The 26,213-nt window shown below is 37.5% G+C and overlaps 2 protein-coding genes across 3 annotated transcripts; one reads left to right on the forward strand and one right to left on the reverse strand.

The window, feature by feature from the left end:
- The first annotated feature begins 298 nt into the window (after positions 1–298).
- Positions 299–16,874, forward strand: LOC132101607 (synembryn-B-like). Of its 2 annotated transcripts, none has more exons than XM_059506681.1 (10): positions 299–468; positions 1,913–1,960; positions 2,098–2,715; positions 9,117–9,211; positions 10,126–10,276; positions 10,368–10,463; positions 11,300–11,444; positions 11,570–11,714; positions 11,864–11,983; positions 16,704–16,874. In XM_059506681.1, exons 1-10 carry the CDS (start codon positions 385–387, stop codon positions 16,813–16,815), a joined length of 1,614 nt encoding a protein of 537 aa, XP_059362664.1. In that variant the 5' UTR covers positions 299–384; the 3' UTR covers positions 16,816–16,874. The 2 variants fall into 2 exon arrangements, with proteins under 2 accessions (XP_059362664.1, XP_059362665.1); XM_059506682.1 differs by lacking the exon at positions 16,704–16,874 and adding an exon at positions 12,244–12,616.
- A 1,984-nt stretch (positions 16,875–18,858) lies between these two features.
- Positions 18,859–26,057, reverse strand: si:dkey-103i16.6 (uncharacterized protein LOC557125 homolog). Its single transcript, XM_059506683.1, has 7 exons — positions 25,867–26,057; positions 21,951–22,131; positions 21,103–21,288; positions 20,799–21,031; positions 20,608–20,708; positions 20,356–20,517; positions 18,859–19,662 (listed from the first exon to the last, which is right to left on the reverse strand). The coding sequence occupies exons 2-7, from the start codon at positions 22,127–22,129 to the stop codon at positions 19,375–19,377; spliced, it is 1,149 nt and encodes a 382-aa protein (XP_059362666.1). The 5' UTR covers positions 22,130–22,131; positions 25,867–26,057; the 3' UTR covers positions 18,859–19,374.
- Between the last annotated feature and the right edge of the window lie 156 nt (positions 26,058–26,213).

The following is a 26,213-nucleotide window of genomic DNA, read 5'->3' on the forward strand; positions in this document are numbered from 1 at the left end:
AAACCAGCTACCGTCTTAAATTTGATTTTCCAGCAGGATTAGCATTTTGCTGTTCTGCCACCATAAATCGTCCACTTAGATATGGCCTGGTAAATTTGGAAACCATCCAGGCAGGTTTGACGAAATATTTGCCTTGTACCTGAGAGACTCTTTAAAAAAGCGTGTTGTCGAGAAACGTGACGTTTAGTACAACAACAAGTTGTCAACCGCCAGTAAAAATAGAAGAAGAAGAAGAAGAAGAAACGTGACGTTTGACGGGTGAAAGTTGAACAGAAGAGCGAAACCGAGGAGGTGTGTGTAACTCTCATCCTTACTGTTGTTATAAGAAGAAGGGCTGCCTGCCTGCCAGTTTTTGTAAGTGGACGGCAAAAGCAACATTCAGAGATGAGTTTGACTGCTATTCTGTCAGAGATCGACGGTGGAGATGACAAGGGAGTTGGAAAGCTTTTGCAGAAGTTTAACATAGAGGTAAAGAGGCTGCTGTTAGCTTTACCATCTCATGTTGTCTTATTGCGCGCTAGCATTGGAGATATTATCGAGTTAGCCGCCCCATAATCTCAATATACGCGGTGTGTGTATGAACCTACAAAAAGATTGGTGATCTCAGAGCAAAAAATGCTTTGCTCCTGAACTTTAAATATGTACCTACTTTTTATTTAGTAATTAAATACACGAGGCATTCGCCTAGGGATCGTAAACTAGCATTCTCCAGCTGTTAGCCAGCCATGATAGCAATATGATACACCCAACTTGACTGTTTTTAAACCAAAATGCCAAATTTTGAAATGGACCGTTGTTTTGGATGTTAATAATGTTAGTTGTGAAAGGGAAAATAACCACGCTTGACAGCTGTCAGACAGATGCGGTAAAAGCAGAAAAATAATATTGGAAGTAACGTAACGTTAATGTTGTTCTAACAGCTTTCTCAACGAGACGTGTCGGTATGGATTCTTCTAGTGTGAACAGAAATTTTAACTACATATTTGGCGTTTATTTTATAATTTTAATGACGCTGCATGTTTTCTGGAGAAAATCTGTAAGAGTCTGTAAGAGTACAGGATTTTCCTGTACCTAAGATAACGTACTCCTAGGAAAAGCCTTTTGTAAAGTCAACCACTGCTAGTTAAGTTGTAGTTTACAGTTTACACTGCAGAAAGAGACTGGTACTGTGATTCATCTAATTATGATGAAATCATGGACAATCCATATTAGTACCACGTTAATAGGATAGAATTAGGAAAAAATATTGCCTTACTTGTCGAGAAAATATTACATGCTTGCTAAAATGTCATGTTTAAATATGCAAACAAGGCATTATGTATAAACTAATTTGCGTGCATTTCCAGAACACAGATCTGAGTATTGGATAAAATTGTTTGATTTTGTTAAAGGCTTCAAAAGTTTGATATCTCAGATCAGATAATACTGCCAAGATCTAGAAAAATAAAATGTTTTAGGGGTGAAATGTGTTATAAATCAGAATATTGTATATTAAAATACCTATTTGTATAAAATATCAGAGCAAAATGTTGTTTATGTATTTGCTGTTGGTGACTTCTGAGTGACTGCATGAAAAAAAAAAAAATAATAATATTAAATATAATATAAAAAAATATATACATTGTATAATAATGTAAACAGTTACAGTAAATGTGTATATTGGATGTTTTCTTCTTTTAGGTGTCTGAAAGCAAACAAAGAAGCAAAAAAAGAAAGCCAGAAATTGACCACTGCATGAAAACAATGATTTTGCCTGTAATGGCTTTCCTTAAAGTGGTCAAGATGGTTTATGTACCATCATAGAGGATCGACCAGCTTAGACCAGGCTGCTTAATGGTTTGAGACGGATCCAAGGGTGGGATCTGATTATCTAAGATTTATTGTCTCATGTCATGTTGAAATTTCATTTCAGAACCGCCACACGTTTGCCTTTGACCACAAAGAGGAGGATGCACGAATTGTGAGTACGGATTTATGGTCCGTTTTGTTTTGTATTTCAAAAAATTTCTCAATTTGGTATGCTCCTTGTCATTTCAGTACCTTGTTCTATTTAAAAAAAAATCAGTGACCTCTTGTGTTTTGTGGTCCCTTATGCAGAAATTGTGTCAGGGTCTTCTTACAGTCCTTCGTCGGTCAGATCATCCACTTTGCCAAAGCACCTGCCTGGAGACCCTGCGCATTCTGTCGAGAGACAAGCGTGTACTTGGACCCGTAGCCACCAAAGAGGGCATCCTTACTCTAGCAGGACTGGCACGGATCCATGTGGCGGGACATGACGGAGAGCCGCTAGAGGAGGCACAGTCAGCAGAGGAGGAGAGGGTTGTAGTGGAGGCCCTCAAGTGCCTTTGCAATGTAGTGTTTAACAGCGTGCCGGCACAGCAGGTGGGCGCTGATGTGAAGTTGGCAGAGGGTCTGTGTGCCCACTTGCCTTCGGTCAGCTCGTCCCATCACGAGGTAGGCCTTTTCTCCCTCCGGCTGCTGTTTCTGCTTTCCGCCCTGCGGACGGATGTGCGTGGTATGCTTCAGAAGGAGGCGGGTGCAGTGAGGCTGCTCACTGACATACTGGAACGCACCCTTGACGTCTGTTGGGTGGGGCAATATGAGGCCGCACCACCTAAACCAGAAGCCCTGCCCATTTCCTCAGAAAACAATGAGCTTGCCATGGAAGCCCTTAAAGCTCTGTTTAACATCACTATGTCTGATTCCAGTGATGAGGTAAGAGTAATGACAAAACAACATTTTTATATCTATTTCACTGTGCTTTTTACAAAACTGTTAGATGAAATCTACTTGTCCTGTGCAGTACACAGAAATTAACCTAACTGTGCGTTCACATCGCCGGCGTCGAGAGCGTCAAAAATAGCTCTTGCCGGTCTGCACATGACGCTGCAGAAAGATTCGTGAGCGCTCAGACGCTCTGACGTAGATCGAATGCTTATTTTGTATTTAAAGCGGCTGCAAAGCAAACAAGCTTGTTGTTCTCATGCAGACTAACCACAAGGAGGGTAACGTTATAAGTTAACCTCATTAAATATTGTTGTGGACGAAGTATTAAGATCCTTTACCTAATAATGTATAAAGCACTGTAAAAATACTCTTATGCAAGTAAAAGTCTTGCATTGAAAATGCTACTTAAGTAAATATAATCAAGTATAAACATTACTTAATGTACGTATAATCAGGGAAATTTGTTTAAAAGTAAACTGGGACTACAGTACTATTATTTATTATATCATTAGATTATTCCTATAACCTTACTGCACATCAGCAACTCACCAGGAAAATGAACAATCTCAGACATCTTGGTCCACGTATCACTTTTAATTTATTTTCTTATGTCCCTGTACGCAAACAGGGACACATCATAGATTATTGCAAACCCGAAACAGCAATAATCAACATGTCCTCTATTGTGCTTGGGAACTAATGTGGTCGGAGCTGCGTTCTCTGGAATCCTCTCAAGCGGTGGACTTCTACGTTCTGATTGGCTGCTGCCCAACCGCGTCATAGCTCATTACCATAAAGTTGCCTTGATTTCAACTCTCCTTAACGCTCTCAATGGCCAGGTCGCGCTGTGCCGCTCCTCGCCGCTGCTCGACGCCGGCTTACATTGAAAATGAATGACTTCCGGCCACTTTGACGCTCTCGACACCGGCGGTGTGAGCGCACAGTAAGGAAAACCCTCACTCAAGAGTTAAGATTTTGTCATCATTTACTCACCTTCACGTTGTTCTAAACCTGTATGAGATTCTTTCTTCTAAAGATATTTTGTTCAGGGTAGTCTTTGACTTGCATAGTATTTTTTACCATACTAAGGAAGTCAAAGGCTACTTTCAACTGCTTACTAATTTTCTTTAAAAATAACTTTTTTTATGTTCAGAAGAAATAGTCATACATGTTTGGAACAACATGAGGTTGAGTGATGACATTTTTTGTTTTTTTATGTTTTACTATGTTGCAACCTTATGTTAATCTGCTTTCTACAATCCATACACCATACTGAAAGGCAAAAACAGAATAATCACAACTTCGTAATTTATAAAAATATAAAATAAAATAAGCACAGTCCAGTGCTTAGTACCGTATTTTCCGGACTATGTCACATTTTTTTTCATAGTTTGGCTGGTCCTGCGACTTATAGTCAGGTATGACTTATTTATCAAAATTAATTTGACATGAACCAAGAGAACTGAACCAAGAGAAAACAGCTCTATGCTGCTCAGTGCTCCTGTAGCCTACACTGTCTCTGACTGAAAACATAGAGCGCCCTCTCGCGGCTGTAGATGGTAATGTTTTATCATGGTTCTTGGTTCTAAATAAATGCGACTTATAGTCCAGTGCGACTTATATATGTTTTTTTCCTCGTCATGACGTATTTTTGGACTGATGCGACTTATACTCAGGTGCGACTTATAGTCCGAAAAATACGGTACTTAGTTGAAGTACTTTTACAACCTCAAGTATTTTTGTTTATGATATCACAAGCTTTGCTCATCAGAATTTGGCAGCTATCTGCCATTCTTCTCCTCACATCTTCACCTCTCAAGCTCTGTCAGGTTGGACGGGGACGGATGCACATTTTCAGGTTTCTTGAGAAATATTTGATTGGGATCAATCCCAGGCTGTGGCTGGGCCACTCAATGACATTCACAGAGTTGCCATAAGTTACTCTTGCTGTGTGCTTAGGGTCATTGTCCTGTTAGAAGGTCAACCTTCGGTCCAGTCTGAGCTTCTGAATACTCTGGACTGGTTTTTCATTAAGGCAGTCTATATGTTGGTGCATTGAGCTTCTACTCTGATGAGTCCCTCAGTCCCTATTACTGAAAAACAGCCCCACAGCATGAGGCTGCTACCAGCTCACTTTACTTTTGGGACACTACTCTGCAGGTGATGAGCAAAGCTGGTTTCCTTTAAACATGATGCTTAGAATTGAGGTTAATCAGACCGCAGAATCTTGTTTCTCAGAGTCTAAGGGACTTTTAGGTGCTGTTTCACTAGTTCACGCTTACATATAATTAGCTGAGGTATGGTATGCGTATTTGGCGTGCTGTCCGGGTAAGGGCTCCGAGGTCGGGAATGGCCCGAACCTAGAGTACCCCCCCTTCCCCGTCTATTTATAAAGTGAACTCAAAGTGAGGAGATGGGGTGGAGGAGGGATGCTGATAAACCGTCAATGGATAGAGGGAAGTCAGCGATATTTATACTATGGGATTGATTACTTGATTATGGTCCACCTGTGTTGATTAGGCTAAGTATCTGACACGCTCCTCCCGAATCTTATTAATAAAATTTCATTTTGCAAATTCCAAGTGTGTTTTCATGCGTCTTCACTGAGGAGAGGATTGAGTTTGGCCACACGGCCATAAAGCAAAGATTGGTGAAGTGTTGCAGTTATGTTTGTCCTTCTGTAGGTTTCTCCCATCTGGAAATATGATCATGGAGCTCAAATATAGTGACCATCAGCATCTTGGTCAACTGTTCAAACAAAGCCCTTCTCTATCAATTGGTCAGTTTGGCCAGGAGGCCAGCTCTAGGAAGATTCCTGATTGTTTTAAACTTCTATTATTAAGGGTAACAAGAGACTACATGCATCTGTAAACCTTCAGTTAAGCAGAATATTTTTCTTCCCCAGATCTGTGCCATGGTACAATCAAAGTTCTTTTGACCTCAGTTCTTGGTTTTTGCTCTGATATGCATTATCAGCTGTTAGACCTTTTTATTAAGATGTGTGTGCCTTTCCAAATGATACCCATTCAATTGAATTTGCCACAGGTTAACTTCACTCAAAGTTTACAAGCAATATAAATGCTCCTGGGATAAATTTCAACTTTTCCAGATAACTTCTTTTTTTTTTCTTTTTTTTTTTTACAATACAAATTTGCAAAGATGTTTAAAACCTGTTTTTGCTTTGTCATTATGGTGAATGGAGTCTAGATTAATGTATATAAGGTAAAAGGTAAAAGAATGCTCGCATGGGTTATGGCTTCATTTGTGGTGTTACCTATTACCATTGCTGCTCATACTTAAGTATTCATTTTCGCCACCTAATAATTTGTAAGATCATGATGTTTGAATTATATCAAAGGTTGTAAGACAGTTCACTCATTAAAAAGGATAGGTGAAAGTTAGTTTTTCATTCTAAATAAAAGTGCCAATCGCTAATTGGTAAAGTCATTGAGTCACTACCGCTGCCTTTTTTAACTGGTTGGCATATTATTTTTACTTTCCTTGAAAAGTAAGGTACTTTGATTATACCTCAAGTCCTTTGGCTTTTCGATGGAGAACTTTGCTGTTTGGATGTGTTTTTTTTATCTGGTTGATAAAACTTAAAATCCTGTGCACTTAATTAGCATATTGTCAGAGTATGTACTGCATTTGTTAGAACTTTCTTTTGAACCATTAATAAAAAAAAAAAACAGATTCGAAATGTATTCAGGTGTGCATACCTGGGTACATCCAAACAGATATAAAATCATGTAATCTAGAATGTCAACCATGTTGCTGGTCTGTTACAGATGCATAATTATGAATCTCGGCCAAAGTAGTAGTTCATCAGGATATCATTTTGCCAACTAATTCATGAAAGTATCTATGCACAGTGTTGGGAAGGTTACTTTGGAAATGTAATAGGTTACAGATTACAAGTTACCCTGTTTAAAATGTAATAGTAGTGTAACTTTTTCAATTACTTTATTAAAGTAATGTAACTAATTACTTTTGAGTACTTTTTGATTACTTTTCTAAATTTGTGAAAATTAAAGAATAATAAATAAAAGCATATACATCAACTTAAATACAGTTATCTAATAAGCATGTGACGTATTCTGTGTAATAAACTCCTGAAACATTGGTGTTTTTTTGAAACTGCTGTCTTTGTATATGATGATAGTTTTCTCAAAATAAGTAAAATGCACATGAAGTGACACAGAGCAGTTTTAGAAATTATGTTTATGTGCTCGTGTACTCCTATATTGAGGCAGCAGAGGTTGAAAACACTGCGAGCTTCAGTAGGCCTATATATATGTAGTAAATGAAACCATGTTTTTGGAATTAATTTACAGGAGGGGCAGACTGGGAAAAAAAATCAGACTGGAAAATTCAAACTCATACAAACAAATTCATGGACAAAACTATTTTTTGTATGGACCTGACATAAAAAAGGTTTAAATCTTTAATTTGGGGACATGCAAAATAATTAAAAGTTGTCTCCTGAACTGCACCTTTACTTCCATTTTTCTCTTCAGTCTCTTTATTTCTTGTTATCCATCTCTCTCATGACTTTAATACTGAAGATTGAACAAAACTATACTTTACAATACAATACTCTACAATACTACAATATCTTTATAGAAAAATCATAATACTGTACACGAGTCATGTTTTTCCCTTACAAAAAATTACCATGCTTTTATTAGCCTATATAAAAGTTAAATAACCTTGGTTTTTTTTGCTTTTTTTGCAAATGGATTTGTATTTATTTTTAAATAAATACATTTGTAAAATAATTTTAAATTTTTGGTGATCACAGTTAAACAATAGTAACCATTTTTTCTGGATTTATAGTTAAATATTAAAATGTTAATTTTCGTAAGGGTTGTGGTGTTGTCTGTCGTAGCTCCCCCTAAACCTATAAAAAAAATCGGATTTTTTTTTTTCCAGCTAAATTACTACTGTAACATTACAACAGATAATAATGGTGTCCTTTATATAGTATTTTGAGTGATGACTGATGAGCAACGTGCTGCTGCTTGATTAAATAAATAAAAAAACAAAGACAAAAAAGCATCTTTACAGATGAAACTGACCTGAAACCCTGAACAGTAGTTCTGCTTCTCTGCTCCAGCTGTGCGCTTCCACACTCCACTCTCTTTCTCACATTGATTACTCTCTGTCTGATCCAAACCGTTTGGCGGAGGCGCGGAGAGCGCGCGAGTCATGACTTACACTTCATGACTTATCAGAGATTTAATTATCAAATGGCGGATTCGCAAATGATCGCTTTAGTACATTCGGCAGGCAATTATACAATAATGATATTAAATAGTGGGGCAAAATCGGCTGCCAGGCCACCGGGAATTGTCCTGGTTCTCCCGGTGTCCAGTCCGCGCCTGATTTCCACAGACACGCAGAATGTGCAAGTCATATATTGCATTTTTGGGGCTTTATATTCACAGACACTAGTCGATGTCATGTTTTGATTCAAGTGTACTGACCTACTTTTGATTTAGTCATCCAAAATGTGGCATATTCCATCCGCGTTAGGCATTTCGTTTTTATGACTGGATTCTACGAACCAGACTGTATTTCCGCATCCCGGAAATTATTAGGGCGGTATGTCTCAGAATAGTCAGTGCAATTTGGGAAAGAAATCAGTTAAATATGTATGTGGATGTGTGTAAATATTCAAATGTAATCCCCTTTGTAATCGTAAAAAATTTCATAAGTAACTGTAATTTAATTACTCATTTTTTCTTAGTAACTGTAACTAATTACAGTTACTATAATTTTGTAATTAAATTACGTAATGCCGTTACATGTAACTAGTTACTCCCCAACACTGTCTATGCATAATGCATAATGCTCATTTTATGTACTGCATTTGACATACTATCTAGTATGGAATTAGGTGGATGTGGGACCACTGATTTACATAGAAGGAAGGGCTTAAAACCTATCTAGAAATAGATATGTGGCTGGGTTTTTTGTATGGCCAAGAACCACTCACATTTTCTTGAGAAAATGTTAAAATCTAGTTGTAAATGCTAAAAGCTCCTACCCCCACCATTTCATCAAATAGACAAAAAAAAAAACATTGGTGCATTCCAGTGTTCTCAGCCCTTTGAATGATCATTTAAGTAAGGCTAAGTGTGTCTCAATTGCCTGACCTTTTGTTGGTTTCGGTATGGTCGGATCACCTTGACGTACTGTAACATGCACTTTCTTTTCTCAAGCCAGTGGTTCTCTCAGTCCCTAAATCTCTCCATTGGCTCCAAGCTCTCAGGTCGTTTATTTGTAAATGAGGCCCAAACATCAGCATTGGACTCTTTCTCTACTGCCATTCTTGTGAAAAAGCCTTTTGGTTAACACTTAACACAATTTTTCCTTTATTTTGATAGGACAATGACCACCAGCTTCGGCTGATTGCAGGCATCATGAGACATCTCCTAATGCTCAAGACACACACTGACGATAAAACTGAGGAGGCTCACAGGTACTTCCAAACTAGAAGATCGACAGCTGAATTCAGTTCACCCTGTATACTAGGCCTGTGTTGTATTTCAGTAAGCCAGAAAGCAAAAGAAATGCAAGTGCGGTGAATGCGAAGGATGAGATGTCTTCTCCAAGTGATTAATGACACCTCTCTGCCCCATCGAGACAGCTCAACGCATTCTGAAACTCCCACCCATTTATTTGGGCTTGACTCATTGTGTCCGCGGTGGTGCCTTCACCAGCCCTTTCACACTTTTGGAATGCATTCTACAGCACTCTGAAATAACTAACTCTATGCTCCCCCTTTAACAAAGTGTGCTGAATGTGCTGAACCAGTCCTGGTCAGTAGATGTGTCATTGTTATTCAAATAATGCCCAAAGACTGAAGGTCCCCCTACCTCATAGTGTTTTCAGAATGCCTTCTCATGTTTTGTCTGTCGACGTCACATTCCTAGAATGTGACATGAGTGTGCTGAATGTTCTTATGCGTCAGTGAAGATTATAAAATGAAAAAATGAAAGTATGTGCATTATTTCATTAAAAGCTCTCTCTCAAACACACACACATGCACAAGAAAAACACATTGGGGAAAACCAAATTTAAATTGTTTATTTTATTTTTTAAATTATCATTATAAAAATAAACATCAAAATATCACTATAAAACTACTGAACTCTGAAGTATTTCGTATTAATAATTTAAATTTATATAAAAAGGCTAATATTTATAGAAAATAGGTATTATTGCAACTTTTTGCAATCTAAATGGTTGATAACTTCTTTAACATAATAGTTGAATAATAATAATAATAATCATAATAACAAAGGCCAAAGGTACTCAAAGGCCAGGAGTTATTCCAGGAGCTGCATACTATGTTCTCATCATGCATTCTTTATCATTTGTCATTTCTTCTAGTCATACCATAAATCTCCTGAGTAACCTTCCCGTGCGATGCCTGGATGTTCTAATAGACGTCCCTGTCCAAGGTGGGATGGAAATGTATGGTGGGAAGAACATGGACGTAGTGCAGATACTTCTAGATTTTATGGAAAGGAGGATAGACAAGGTATTGCACTTCAGAAGAACACCTACAAGCTGTTGCTCAGCCGTTCCACTTGTCTAATTTGTTCATTCTTAATGTGTATTTATCCACTCAGGGGACCAACTATAAAGAAGGCTTGACACCTGTGCTGAGTCTGATGACAGAGAGCTCTAGATACCACAGGGAGATCCGCAGATACCTCAAGACCCAGGTGCAGGGTTGAGTCCATGCTCAGTCTAATTTACAGCTCTCTAAAATAAGACTGCTTGCTCTGATGTTGCTTCTTCAGTGCTTTAGATATTAAGTTAAAGAAATAGTTTACCCAAAAATAAAGAAAATGCTGACAATTTACACGATGTAGATGAGTTTGTTTCTTCATCTGAAAACATTTGGAAAATGGATCCTCTGCAGTGAACGGGTGCCCACAGAATGAGAGGCCAAACAGCTGATGAAACATCACAATAATCCACAAGTAATCCTTGCGAAGTGAAAAGCTGTTTATTTGTACAAAACAAATCCATTATTAAGGTCACTTCTGGACAAAATACAAGTCCATAATCCACAATAACACTTGCACGTGTTGTCCTCTCACATCAAACTCCACTAACATATTTGTTTAGAATTCTTTTGGACCATTTTTCTCTTGTAAACCATGCTTGAACTGTGCATATTTCTTTCCTGATTCAGATTAGATGGCTTTCACACTGGAGAGAATAATATTATGAATAGAAGACTCTTTAAAGGATTTTTTTTACAAACATACAGCTTTTCACTTTACAAGGTGTTAATTGATTAATTGGAGACGTGCTGATTAGTTGTGTATTATTGTGATGTTGTAATCAGCTGTTTGGATTCTCACTCTGATGGCACCCATTCACTACAGAGAATCCATTGGTGAGCATCTGATGTAATGCTGAATTTCTCCAAATCTTTTCCAATGAAAAAACTAACTCTCGGATGGCCTGAGGGGGGAGTAAATGTTAATTCTTGGTAAATTAAATCTTTATTTGCTGATTAAATGTTTTCTTTTTGTTTGCTGATGTACAGGTGCTGCCTCCCCTGAAGGATGTGAAGGAAAGGCCGGAAATCGGTTGCACAGTTCGAAACAAACTGGTGCGTCTCATGACGCATGTAGATATGGCAGTGAAACAAGGGGCCGCTGAGTTTCTCTTTGTGCTCTGCAAGGAGAGCGGTGAGATTTCTGCTTGTTTCATATTTCTAAAAGTTTGTAAAACTGTGTTTTGAAAGGTGTTTTTGTCAGCATTGGTTTGAATTTTTTTGGAAACATCATTTTCTCCTTTTGATCATGTGATGCAGTGGATAATCTGTTGAAGTACACTGGTTATGGTAATGCTGCGGGACTGTTGATGGCACGAGGGTTGCTGGCCGGAGGCAGAGGAGAGACAGAGTACTCATCTGATGAAGATTCTGACACTGAGGAGTACAAATCAGCCAAACCATTGTAAGTGCCCTTATATATATGCATAATCGCTGTTCTTGTTTTCTTAATATTTGGTAATACATTTAATCATTTTGCATAGTATCATGTATTTCCTTCTGCATTTCTTTGTACATTCATAGATTATAGTGAAAATGATTTGTGTTTTTCAGTATCAACCCCATCACAGGTCACATAGAGCTCCCAATGCCAAACCCTATGGAGGAGATGACAGAGGAGCAGAAGGAATATGAAGCTCAGAAGCTTGTCAAAATGATTGATGAATTATCAAGGTGGGTTTTTATTTTGTCACAATCAAACATTTATGTCATTAAAATAGTAAGAAAGGTTAAATATAACAAAAATATTTTAACACAGACATGTTTTATCAACATGCTTTAACATTAAGCAGCAATGAAAATGTAAATAAGAAATTTTAATGCATGCCTTTTTTTCATTGTGTAAATTCTGGGCATTGTGATTTACTCTTGCTTCCTATTATCAGTCAGCTTCTTTATCTGTTTTTCATTACCTGTTCATAATGCCTTCAAAGATGACACCATCCTCTAGAAGTATTGTGCTTGTTTTCTCATCACCTCATCATCAGGCTCGATATGTGCAGGGCCGCATTCATGTTGACCTTTTCCTAAACAACCGTTGGGGTAAACTAGCGAGAGGTGTAGCGCTGTTGCTCCGTCCGCGGTCCTTACCAACCGCTTCATTAAGACAAGAATCCTCTCTACCGTCGTCCTCCGCCTCATTTAAAGCTGGCCTTCCACATTCAACAGGAGTCAATGAACAACGACCGAACACCACAGCCTTGCTGCATTAATTAACAGCTAATTGGTGCACACAGTGGGGTCGTGGGCTCAGGCTCTTTTGTACAATACACTGAGGTTTTATAATACATATATGTGGTTCTCTTTCATACGCTGCCCTTTTATTCAGCCAGGGTGCCAGACATTGTCCTCGGACATGAAGTGGTTTGAGACACTGGCTTAATTAAGGGTGTGCGTATGTACGTTAGCTGCTGGGCGATGTTAAATAAGTTTGCAAACACAAAAGGATGCACCATTGTCCATCCATAGGGTGTTTGAGTCGTAATGAGCAGCGTGTGCCCAAGAAAGGCAGATTCCTGTCTTTGAGAATAAATCCTCGTTCCTTCTGTCTTCCTCCTATTCTTTTTATCTGGATTGAAGGAGGTGTTGTGTGGAAGAGGGAGGGCACTGGTGCTCCCCGCTACGGCTGCTGGGGAGACACAACATGTCCATGGAGGAATTTCTCTCCTTATGTCTGCTGCTTGACTTGCTGTCCATATTAGTACTGACTCTCTACCCCATACACACACACACACACACACACACAAAACCCTACGTAAACTCGCAATTGCTCAGGCTGCTTATCAGTGCATGTGCATTTAATTAGATAAGAGATTGTCTTGGATTCTGGTTTGTGTTTTCAAGGGACGCAGAGGAAATGTCTTTGTTTCCTTCTTGTCAACTTAATATCTTGTTTACACTCGTCATGACGTGTGTTTGACGTCAAGGGATTCTTAGGCAGACAGTAATGCAGTCCATGCCTGAAAATCGGGGATAAGATAGTTGGAAATTAGGGATGTAACGGTACACAAAAATTGCAGTATGGTACCATTGTGGCTCTGTCTTTAAGTAAATTAAAATATAATTTACATTTTCTGGAAAGGATAAAACAAAATCACTCAGCTAATGCTATAAACTGTAAAAGGAATCCCCCTTAAATAGGTTACAATTACATAAACTTTACAATTCTGTTATTTATTTTAGATGTAGTAATCAATGCTCAAATAAAATATTTGTTTGCAAGCATAAGTTCCTCAAAAGTCAGGTTTACATGAAATTATAAATCTAATTATGATTATGTTTATACTCCAATTTATTTTTTAAATATAACCATTTACACTCTAGCTGTCAACTTGACAGCATTGTTGGACAGGAGGTCCACTGTATAATTTTTATTGACACATTACTGAAACAGACTAGAAGTTCGATCTTTGGATCTTAGAATCAATATTGATTCTTAAAATAAATATATATAAAACTAGAAGTTTCAGATTAAGTTTTGGTTGTCTAGTGGTTGAAACAACACTGTATTAAAAAGAAAGTCCTCTACTGAAAATATTCAGTATGAATCTTTTTGGTGGAAAACTTATAGTAACACTTTAGTATAGGGTCCAATTCTCACTATTAACTAGTTGCTTATTAGCATGTCTATTATTAACATATTAGCTGTTTATTAATACTTATAAAGTATATATTATGCATGATCTTATTCTATATCCTTAATCTTACCCAAAACCAAAATTTAACAGCTACCTATTAATAAGCAGCAAATTAGGAGTTTGAGGCAAAAGTTGTAGTTAATAGTTTGTTAATATTGAGAATTGGACCTTAAAATAAAGTGTGACTAAACTTATGTAGGCTATAAGTTGTTACACCATTTAGTAGCTCTTTATAAATCAAAATGCCCAAGTTTATCTGTGTGTGAATGACATAATGCAAATGAGCTTTCTGCGGCTTTGATTGGATAATGCTCTTATAAATCATCTTTGGCCGTGCTTTGATTGGATAATTCTCTGATGAATCATCTCGGGTGCACTGGTGACTCACAGTGCAGATATAATTGGATTAGCGTGGAGGAGCTGCCGAGGCTTTGAAGAGATTAGAATGAGCACTGATCCTGTAATTAAACTGCAGGCTTGGGTGGTGGTGGAGGGGGTGGAGAGCTGTTCTAGGATCGGGGGGGTTGGGGGGGGTGGGTGGCTCTTATGTGGCAAGATGTAAAGGCAAAGAAAGATGTTCTACACATCAACAGGCCTCTTTAGGGGACAGAACTGAAGGCAGCTACAATGGTCAGTACAAAGGGTTTCTTTCAAAGAGCAGGTGGATTGTGGTGACAAATTAGTGTCCTGAAAAACCAAATCGACAAGACGCGAGCTCAATAACTCTCTAAAGGAAATTATGTCTGCTTGAGTTTTTGCATATTTTATACACAAGTCTTCCGTGTCATATGACCTTGCGGAAATCATTCTAATATGCTTATTTGCTTCTCAAGTAACATTTGTTATTATAGTGAATGTTGAAATCAGTTGTGCTGCTACATACTTTTTGTCTGGATTCTTTGATGAAAAGAAAGTTTTGTAACAATTTAACCGTCTTTACCATCACTTTTAATCACTTGAATGCATCCTTGCTGAATAAAAGTAGGAATTCTTTCCAAATTTCTAACTGATCCAAGGCTTTTGAAGTTTCTGTATTTTAATGTTATAAAAAATTATATATATTCTATAATATACAGGTGCATCTCAATAAATTAGAATATTGTGGAAAAGTTCATTTCAGTAATTCAACTCAAATTGTGAAACTTGTGTATTATATAAATTCAAGGCACACAGACTGAAGTAGTTTAAGTCTCTGGTTCTTTTAATTGTTATGATTTTGGCTCACATTTAACAAAAACCCATCAAATTAGAATATGGTGAGATGTCAATCAGCCAATCAACTCAAAATACCTGCTAAGGTGTTCTGAGCCCTCAAAATGGTGTCTTAGTTTGGTTCATAAGGCTACACAATCATGGGGAAGACTGCTGATCTGACAGTTGTCCACAAGACGATCATTGACACCCTACACAAGGAGGGTAAGCCACAAACATTCATTGCCAAAGAAGCTGGCTGTTCACAGAGTGCTGTATCTAAGCATGTTAGCAGAAAGTTGAGTGGAAGGAAAAAGTGTGGAAGAAAAAGATGCAAAGCCAACCGAGAGAACGACAGCCTTATGAGGATTGTCAAGCAAAATCGATTCAAGAATTTGAGTGAACTTCACAAGGATTGGACTGAGGCTGGGGTCAAGGCATACATACGTGTCAAGGAATTTGGCTACAGTTGTCGTATTCCTCTTGTTAAGCCACTTCTGAACCACAATGTCAGCGGCATCTTACCTGGTCTAAGGAGAAGAAGAACTGGACTGTTGCCCAGTGATCCAAAGTGGAGATGCCCATAGACGTTGGTAAGTTGGTTGAAGTCCAGTGTTAAGTTTCCACAGTCTGTGATGATTTGGGGTGCAATGTCATCTGTTGGTGTTGGTCTATTGTGTTTTTTGAAAACCAAAGTCACTGCATCCGTTTACCAAATAAAGTTTGGAGCACTTCATGCTTCCTTCTGCTGACCATCTTTTTAAAGATGCTGATTTCATTTTCCAGCAGGATTTGGCACCTGTCCACACTGCTAAGAGCACCAAAAGTTGGTTAAATGACCATGGTGTTGGTGTGCTTGACTGGCCAGCAAACTCACCAGACCTGAACCCCAGAGAGAATCTATGGGCTATTGTCAAGAGGAAAATGAGAAAAAAGAAACCAAAAAATAAAATAAAAATGCAGATAAGCTGAAGGCCACTGTCAAAGAAACCTGGGCTTCCATACCACCTCAGCAGTGCCACAAACTAACCACCTGCATTCCACGCTGAATTGAGGCAGTAAATAAAGCAAAAGGAGCCCCACCAAGTATTGAGTACATGTACAGTAAATTAACATACTTTCCAGCAGGCCAACTATTCACTAAATCTTTTACTTTATTAAGTATTCTAATTTGTTCTAATTTTCTAATATTCTAATTTTTAATCATCACAATTAAAAGAACCAAAGACTTAGACTACTTCAGTCTGTGTGCACTGAATTTATTTAATACACCAGCTTGAATTGAATTACTGAAATAAATGAACTTTTCCACGACATACTAATTTATTGAGCTGCACCTGTATAGTTAGTTTGTTATAAACATATTTGTTATGTTATGCATAGAGATTCACACAAATTGATTGTTCTTTCCTTTTGTGTACAAAGTAAATATACTAGAAGTTTCTACTGACGTTGGTCAATCCTTCTGGTTGTATCTCTCTGTCTTCTTATTTGCATGTCATTGTGAACATACAAAGCACAAGTAGGATGCAAAAGTCCTGAGCTTTTTGCTGCTCTCTCAACAGGAAGGAACTGATCAGACCAATGGGAGTGAGGAAGGATGGCACTCTAGCTCCCCTAGGAGAAGCCATCCATCAATGCAGCCCTCCACCCAGCAGTGACTCCGACTCAGACTAGCAGGAGTTTAGTTCACTCAAACAAATCCTCTAGGCACAGTTGCTGCCAGCTGATCACAAGTCTTACCGACTGTCCCTTTCACGGGGGATAGTTCAGTTATTTCCTACTGAGGTTCTTTTGTCGCATGAGGGCATGTCTTTCTAATTGAGACATGAATGGTGAACTAAAGAGTGAGCAGAGAGAGAGAGGAAGCAGAAATGTTTAAATAGATATACGGTTGTCACCGGACTCCATATATATTCACAGTGACTGTATAAGATGGAACTGTTAAGTAGGAAGTTACACAGCATATTCACGTGTCTCTGTGCACAAGTAAATGCACTTGGTCTTCATTAATGAATTATAAAGGCTTAATGACATTTACCCTTAAGAAAAGCTGTTCATTTAGGTTTGTATTTATTAAGCAGTCTGTGGCTGTTGCTGGTTCACAGTTGGAAGAAACCTGTTCCATGATGTTTCAAAATACTTCAATGTCTTTTGAAATGTTATGCCACGACAAGCCATGATATCACTTGTGCTAAAAAAAAAAAAAAGTTTGTCTTGCACTTTGTTTTTGCAAAATGTGCATTGCATGTTTTCCCACCACTTTATGCCTGGGGTTTTAAATTAGTGTATTTTCTAAAGTTCTATATTATTTTTAGCTACAAAATTTTCTATACATTTTTTTTTTCAATGTTTTTAGAGGTGGCATTTTCTTTTTTTCTAATGATTGTTAGGTATTTAAATTCAGGTTTTCTAAGGATTTCTGGTTACTATCTTTTGATTTAAAAGCTTGTGAATATTTCACAAGGCCCAGTACTCCTCTTTTATAACCACTGTAAAATCAGAAGAAATGGGCTTGGTTTTAAAATGTAAAAAAAAAAAAATCAGGAAATTCAACAATTTTTCATTTCAGACAAACGTTTGCAATAAATTAAAAAGAAAACTAGTAGCGTAATTCACTTATTGCATGCAGAAACATTTCAATTTTGTAATTTTGGTTGTGAATATAAAAAATGCTAATTTAACATCACTAAGCCTAGTGTGATTACTGCAAGATTATAAATCACATTAAATATGACCATTAGGGGAGAAAGACTTTTTTTTTTTTTACATGATCAAATAGTTGTTTTCCATATATTGAATCCAACTGCTGCTTCACTAAGATGATTTGTATCCAAATCCAGTGTGAAATTTGCTTTCAATGAAAAAACATGGTAAATTGAATACTCCATAGTTGAACAATATTTGTAAATAAGATGAACAAAACTGAAGAGACAAAGCCATGAATATGTATTAAATACCATAAGATGAAATCTTTAATAACAAGATATAATAAAAAAGCAGCATTTTAATATTCAGAAGTACAAATGGCGAGAATGTTAACAACAACAAATGCAAGCTTTAACTGGAGAGGCAACAGAGTCCCATTTTTAACAAAATCATTCCATGAATCTAAAAGACAGCTGGTAAACAGGCTTCAACAAAACAAACATGGCAACCAGCATATATGAATAAAGAAACGAAAATGGACAAACATTTAACAGTCACTCTGGCTTTTCACCCATATTTCTCAATGTGCCAAAATCACTGAGGGACATGAACTGATATGATCACAGCAGTCTGGTAATTACCAGCTACTTCACTGATCCTGTGCAAAAATCTAATTGCGCTCACAGCCGTTGTCATACACAGAACCTCACACATACACACAGCAGCAGGATATTGGGGTTCTTTGTTGCCGACCAAAGACATTTATTAGAGTTTTGGAGGGGTTGGAGCTCCTGCTTGGAAGCTGCAGTGCCTGTGAAAACACACAGTGGGGGCACTGCACACTTGGGAGGTCATGCCTCCCATGCTAATTTAGCACCGTTCACTCGCTGGGGCCAAACTGACTCACTGGATACCAAATGACTTACAACTAGCAAACAAATATATAGACATACACATTTACATACAAAACGCACATTATTTCCAATTTTATACATTAACTCTGCACACCACAAACCTTACGTTTTGAATATAGTTTGTAGAATGCTAAAGGAGCCTTATAACACATTTTGGGTTCATAGTGGTCCTAAACTAAGTCCCACATTTCAGGGTCTGATAAAAACTTTTATTTTACCTTAAAAAGCAGACATTTTGCATTCTAAACAGGTCTTTCTATTTGAATCGGGATGTGCAGATGTGATGTAATTACAGTTTTCTGCTTATTCATTATGGCTTTCCATAAAGAGTATAAGTGCTAGAATTTATAAGGAATTCAGAAGCAGGTTTTCAGTCAAAATGAGCGGCAGACATTATGCAGATAATAATTATAAACCCAACAAAAATGTAGTCTAATCCCCCCAGAAACACGGCCAAGTTTCACTGTCTGATCAAACAAGGATGCGGTTTATCTGTTTCAGGAAAAGGCTGCCCAGATACAGTCAAACTGGCTGTTACTACTGGTAAGAACAATGATATCCGAAAATATTCAGATGTAAGGATATACATAAACATCACTGTGGGTTTTGAAGCCTTGCTAGGTGTCCATTGCCATACTCCGTGATTTTAAACATACAAAGCCTGTAGATGACATTAGTGCATGCTGTCAGTCTCTGACGAGTCACTGTTCTCACCGCTGCTATTGCTGGGGTCAGTATAAGAAAAAAGCCCATTTTCATGGCTGTTCATCAGGTCTTGAATCTCAGAATGCCATCCCAGGATCTCTGCAAGCTTTCGGACCGAATCAGAGAGATCTCCCAGCTCCATGTAGTCAGCCCTCCTCAGGGGCCTCCGTTCAAAGGGCCCAACTGGATCACGGTTCAGCAGCAGACGAGGCACTGTGGACTTCACGGTGTTGACCAGGCTAGCAAAAGGCTCGATCTGCCACAAAGCAGAAAGATTAACGGATACTCTTATTCAGCAAAGACCAATTAAACTGATTTAAAGTGACAAGAGATTACCATTTAAAATTCCCTTTTAATGCAGTTCTTTTCTTGAGAAAAAAAAAACCTTAAGGTATTTAGGTTTCCACAAAAATATTAAGCAGCTGTTTTCAACATTGATAAAACAATCTTCAACTGAAGACTGGAGTAATGCCTGCTGAATCAGCTTTAAAGTCACAGAAATAAAATAACATTAAAGTAAAAAAAAAAAAAAAAAACGGAACTTTAAAGTTATAAATGTATTCTGTTTTTAATCAAGTTAATGTATTGTAAGCATAAGAGACTATAAAAAGTAATAAAAAAAAAAAAAAACCATACCAACCTCAAAACTTAAATGTATTATGACTTCTCACATTTTTTTTTAATAACATTTAGTTATATGGTTATTTTTTTTTTATGAACAAATATTCCAATGAAACCACTTAAAGTAATAATATCAATATATTAAATGAAATAAAGGGTTCAAAGCTGGCGTATAAGTTAATAAATTACCAAAATGCTATTTAGAATTTATTAGTTTTAGATGGAGTACAACAATTGAACTGTAAAAGACCCGTCGCTTAAACACAAAAAATGGCTTGTACATCATGGTTAAAATAATAGAAGTGATAATAATAACAACAACGTCTACCTTTAAAGAAGTGCCCATGATCATGAGAAGGTCAGCTTTTGGGAAATCTTGAGCATGTTGAAAGTACTTTTCCGGCAGATCTTCTCCAAAGAACACGACGTTAGGTTTGACTGCCCCGGCACAAAATGTACAGATGGGAACGTTGCCATTCATTATAGCTTGCTGATAGTGAAAAAGAAAAGAAAATTATGTAGTGCGCACTAAATTGAATTCAATACTGTAATTAAGATCACTCAGGCCAATTTAGATGACCTTGGCTTCCTCGGCAGGATAAGGCGTATAGCAGAGGTGGCAGGCAGCAGTGGCAAAACTCCCATGAGCCTCCACAAGTTTGTCATCTGGGATACCGCATACTACAGTGGGAGTAAAGAACATTTTAATAGGTAACACTGCAAATTTAACATTTAAGAGTGATGTAATAGGTCTCTAAATTTTAATCTCACGTTTTTCGAGCCCATCGATGTTCTGAGTGTACATACGGAGCAGCAGGCCCTTCTGATGCAGCATACGGATGAAATAGTGAACATAGTTTGGACGGTGGTGTCCAGGGTACAGCTCTTTAGCCAATGAGAAGAAAGGATGAGGGTTGTCAGAGAAGTAGTCGATGTTAAAGATGGCCTCTGGATAAGGGATGTCATACTTCGCAAGGTTCGCATAAAGACCCGTCCCTGGCGTCCTGATACAAAAACAGCTGTTAGCCGAGTGAAACAGTGGTTCAGAAGTAGTTGGAATGTTTTGAGCATCCACCTGAAGTCTGGTATACCGCTGCCTGTGCTGATACCTGCTCCAGCAACCACCACAATGTTTCGCACCCGGCCGAGCTTCATCAGCCGGCCGATAGTTTCCAAAGCCCCGCACGGGACAGAGCTGCCAGAGGGCGAGGAGACAACGGCCTTAGTGCTGGGAGATGAACTCTGGTAGGACTTCCCTTTCCTAAAGAAAAGTGGTGGGGAAAGGCAAGGAAAAATAAACATGCTAAAAACAAAACATATTTTAAAAAATGACGTGCGTTTACAAAAAAAAAAAAGAGATATGAAATCATTACTTTTAATACTTACTAGCATCTGTTAGACCTTTAAATGATATAGCCTATGATTAAATGCAGTGTTGTAGTACTTATACATCTATTAATAAGTTCAATTAGCTTTATTAGTAATTCTTTAAGTTGTCCTTAAAACTATTTAAAAACATTTCAATTTAGCTTTCAGATTTGAAGACTTTTTCCATCAAGCGTTTCTCCCCATTTAATAATTACAACTCAAGTGATTTTTTGTAATTTTAGTTTACAGTAAAAACGTTAAAATGTCAAATCAGTTTTGTTTTGTTTTTTTAAACAGCAGTGTTTATTTTTTTCTGAAAAAGTTAAGTTTGTGGTTGACAGTTTTTTTTGTTAAAAATTAATAAAAAGCTATTTTCAGTTTACATAATTTTTTTCCTTTGATAGTTGAAGTGTGAAGGAAAATAATGTTGCAAAGTTTTAAACTAGATTTCATGAAACCATGTTTTACAAATGCTTGTTCTTGCTAGGATACAGAGCTTTTTTTAAATCACTGATTGTTCGTTGGAAGGCCAAACAGAAGGTTGTGTTGTCTCACCGTGCTAATGAGGCCTGCTGTTCACTCACGCTCATGAGGCTGAGGTCATCCACCAGGCCTGAATCTGTGGGTTTAGAGCGCCGAGAGACCTGAGGGTTGATGGAACTGCGAGTCACCCTTGTGACGCCGGGCGGAGCGATCCTTCTGTCCCTACTCGACTTCGCCTTGCTCATGTTCATACCTGGAAAGGGGCATTCATTTTTATTTTTGTATGCTTCGACTTTCGTATAGTATTCAACTAGATTTTCAGAAGGAAATAACAGTCTTTGTAACAATGCAATATTATTAAAGATTTAAGTAAGCTTCAGTTTTATGCCAAGCTTAAAGATAACTTAAAACTAAAATGTAAAATTTTACTAAAATCTCACAAAATATTATTGTTCCTACTGTAGTTTATCATATAAATGCAGATTTTACATAAAATTACCCCAAACGTTTAATTACTACATTTAAATTATCAAAACTAATATTAATTCAAAATGTTCTGTTGAATTGGGGCCTGTGGAGAGAATAAATTTCTTAATTGAAATAACTAGTCACAATTCGACATGCAAATATTACAATACCATCACTTTCAAATTTAAATGTCTTAAACCTGTGACAATTTTTAACCATCTGAGAAAAAAAAAAACTTATAAAAAAAATCACAAAGTTGAAGAAAAATTAGGCAGAATAGATATTCTAAATATCAAATAGAATGCTGAATTATATGATAAAGAACAGATTTTACATTAATAGTAAACACATCTTTAAAATCTGTCTTAATTAAAACAAACTGTTACACATGCCTTTTTTTGTAAATGATGATATTTGCTTGTTGCCATTTCATATATACACCTCTCCTGATTAGGTTCATTGCAATATTTAAAAGTAATTAAAATCACAGCAGAGCTCTGCTGTGTCCTGCCTTTAGCTGGCATAAAGCTACAATGTATTAAACCTGTCAAGCCCCAACAAGCTAATGGCTGTAATATATTTAATGTGTCCCTCCCACTTTGGTTCAACTGCCAACAGCTGTGGCAGCTTTATGGCTCAGGGAAGGGGAACGGGTACAAGAGATGGGTGAGGGGGCTGAAAGTGTCCAGGATTGACTGCGTGTCAACAAACCCAGCTGGAGGAGAAAGGAGGGGGCCATTTAGACACACAAAAAAAGTGAAAAGTTAGATGATGCAGAGGTAGAATCCAATAAAGAGTTTGTGGGAAGCGATAGGTGAGGAAGATGCCTGGAGCCGTGAGAGGCCATTTCTCAAGCCTCTGACGTCTTCTAAGGATGAATGATGGACCACGACGGCTGGGACAGAAAGAGACGGAGAGAGAGAGAGTAAAAGGTAAGAGGAGTGGATACAAAGATACATCCTATAAAACAAGGCCTGCGTCACAGCATACAAATACGATAAAGACAGGCCTTTCAACAACAAACCTTATCACAGCCGAAGGAGGCACAGATATCACATTCACAATGAAAACGGGTCAGTGTGCTGAGTGATAAACAACTACCAGACTGAACTAAATCTGGCAACCCGCAAACCAAAACACACTGCAAGTGGCTATAACTCAACTCAATTCAACTCTGACAAAACTGAATTAGTCATTTGCTAGTTATTTAATCTTTTTAAGTGCATCAAGACCGGTCCTTATGAGATTCCTCTCTTCCACCTCCACTGCTGTAATGGCTACTCCCACAGAACTATTAAAAACTACAGGGGATGGGAGGCCACTGCCTTTGTCTCCCTACTAAGCACAGAGACACTGCTGCGTACATCCAATATTTCACAGCTGAGCTTAATAAGCCTTGCACAAACAGCACTGAGAAGTCTGCAGTACAATGCGTTTCTCGGTTTTGTCACAATCTGGGACTCTAAATAAAAAAATAAAAAATTCCTTAAGTATGAAAGAAAACCCCAAAAATTTTTAAACTACTGATGAATGCAAAGTTGAAGAAAAAAAACCTTACAAAATTGGGGTGGGGGGGAAATATGCAGACAAATAAGCAAAACTGTCTGCTGTCTCACAAAGACTTCACTAATCATAGGCACAGGGGCTTCACGCCAAAGAAGAGGCAAAAACCAACAGGAGCAGTGGTGTGACTGAAACCATGGAGAAGAGGTTAGCAACGGGCAGTCAGGGCAGGAATGAGCTGGCTGTCAGACTCAGAGTTAGTAAGACAGCACAGGGTCATTGTGCTGATATTAGCACACATCTCTGGCCTCTCACTGCTGACTAATTGAGCTTAATTAGTTCAGCTGTTTGATGAGAAGCATCAAAAAAAGGACTAAGATGGAAGATTCATTAAGTATGGAATGTTATGCTTCAGGCAGTTTTAATATTTTTATACTAATATTAGAGACGGGGGAGACATAAGACTAAAAGCCTCTAGATCCATTTTAGTACTGGGAGATATTTGTCAAATATCAAAAGCGGACTTTAAAACTCCACACATAAAAGGTAAATACACACTTCAAATCAGTTCAGTGTCCAACCTTGTATATAGCTATTTTTTGATGTCTGCTGCCCCCCCATGCATGATCTGGAGACACAGCTACAGTTACAGAGACCAGTTTCTCCATCTCATGGATGAGGCCCTGTCATTTAGTGCCCCCTGCTGTCACAATTTCAAAAGACAAGTCAACTAATTCACATTCTTTTGAACTTTGTTCATCAAAAAGTCCACTAGAGACAAATGAGCACAACTTACACTCAAATGTTATTGGTGCACAAAATGGACAGAAGTCTGCTAAAAATTCAGCTTTGCCATCCTAGGGGGAAAAAATCCATGTTGCCTTAGAAACCATAAGATGATGATGATTATTATTGTTATTAATAATAATAAAACAAACAAAAATGATACAGTGACCACTATGATTAAATGCGTTCATTCAGAGAAGGATTCATTATACTGAACTCCATAACTTGAAATGCACAAAGACCCTCACGTAGAAGACATTTTCTTGCTATTTTGTAGTACATGGTCTTTTTTCTGATTACATTCAATAAAGTTTAGACTGCAGAAAACAAGGTCGCAAAACTGATGACTACCATCTGCACACTATCTAGAAGTCTTAAGTTAACTAAATGCTACCACTCAGTGGCCAAAGTGCAGCAAACTGAGGGAACAGGGTATAATATTTGGACGGAAGTTTATTAATCCAATACATTGAAAGTGTGTAATTTAAAATATTTTAAATTTAAATATTTTAAAATTAGTTTGGGGAGAAAAATGAACAAAGCAAAGTCTAGTGATATCACTAAAATAATACAGAAATCATTATTGGGTGTTTCTTCAAATATAGCAACAACTAGGGCCACTTGTGTTAAGACAGATTATTTTTTTATAAGAATTTATTATTTCTTTTTTTTGCAATGAGAGTTAAAGGCAAACAAAAACTGTACATCAATTTTCAGTTTACGTTAATTTGATAATTACATCAAAATCATCCAAGCTGTGGCATTAAAGTACCCAATGTTGACGAAATACCTAATTGTTAAATGTTAAGTAACAATCACTTAAGCAAAGGCTTTAAAATCTGATGCGTTTTTTAAAAAAGAAATAAAAAACAACAATATGGCGCATTACTACATATAAACATCGCTTCAGGGTGCGTTCTTTGTGTCGTAATAATCACCCATGTCGCTTTGTAAAGCTATAATCTGCACTTTCACTGTGTAATGAGTTGTAAGTGAACATTGTATGTGATTCGCTGGCGTCGCAGCTAAGTTACAATGCAGCCAAAGATGAAATACTGCATTAAATATGACCTCATATCAAAACCATTGATATTGCTTTAAACATTCAATATAGCAGCTAGAAAATGCGAGAATACATGATTTTGGCTAATAATCTGAAATACGCTTTCCAAAAGTTAAATGCATCTACTATATAAAACAAACAAATAAGTAATTAGTTTGCGTTACTTGCCTCTGTATTTGTTTACCGGTCTGAGGAAGGGAAGACAATCAAAAAGAACAGCAGCGAACCGATGATATCCCTCGCGACAAAATAACAGACCGAGAATTACAAATATATCAACGTGATATCTACTGCAAAATAAATGTCATGTTTGAATCTGTGCGAGTCCACCGTTCCCGCAAAACATTACAAGCTACTTGACAATACAGGAAGTACGTCATTTTATGAATAAGAGCGGGAAAACATCCCTGTTACAGCTGCTGCAGATCAACAGCCAATAGAAAATGCTAGATTAATGGGTTTAAATAATAAAAAATCTTATTATATGCAATCCACAGTTTACTGAAGTTGGCGCA

This window comes from Carassius carassius, chromosome 23 (assembly GCF_963082965.1).
Source record: "Carassius carassius chromosome 23, fCarCar2.1, whole genome shotgun sequence".
Classification (NCBI taxonomy): domain Eukaryota; kingdom Metazoa; phylum Chordata; class Actinopteri; order Cypriniformes; family Cyprinidae; genus Carassius; species Carassius carassius.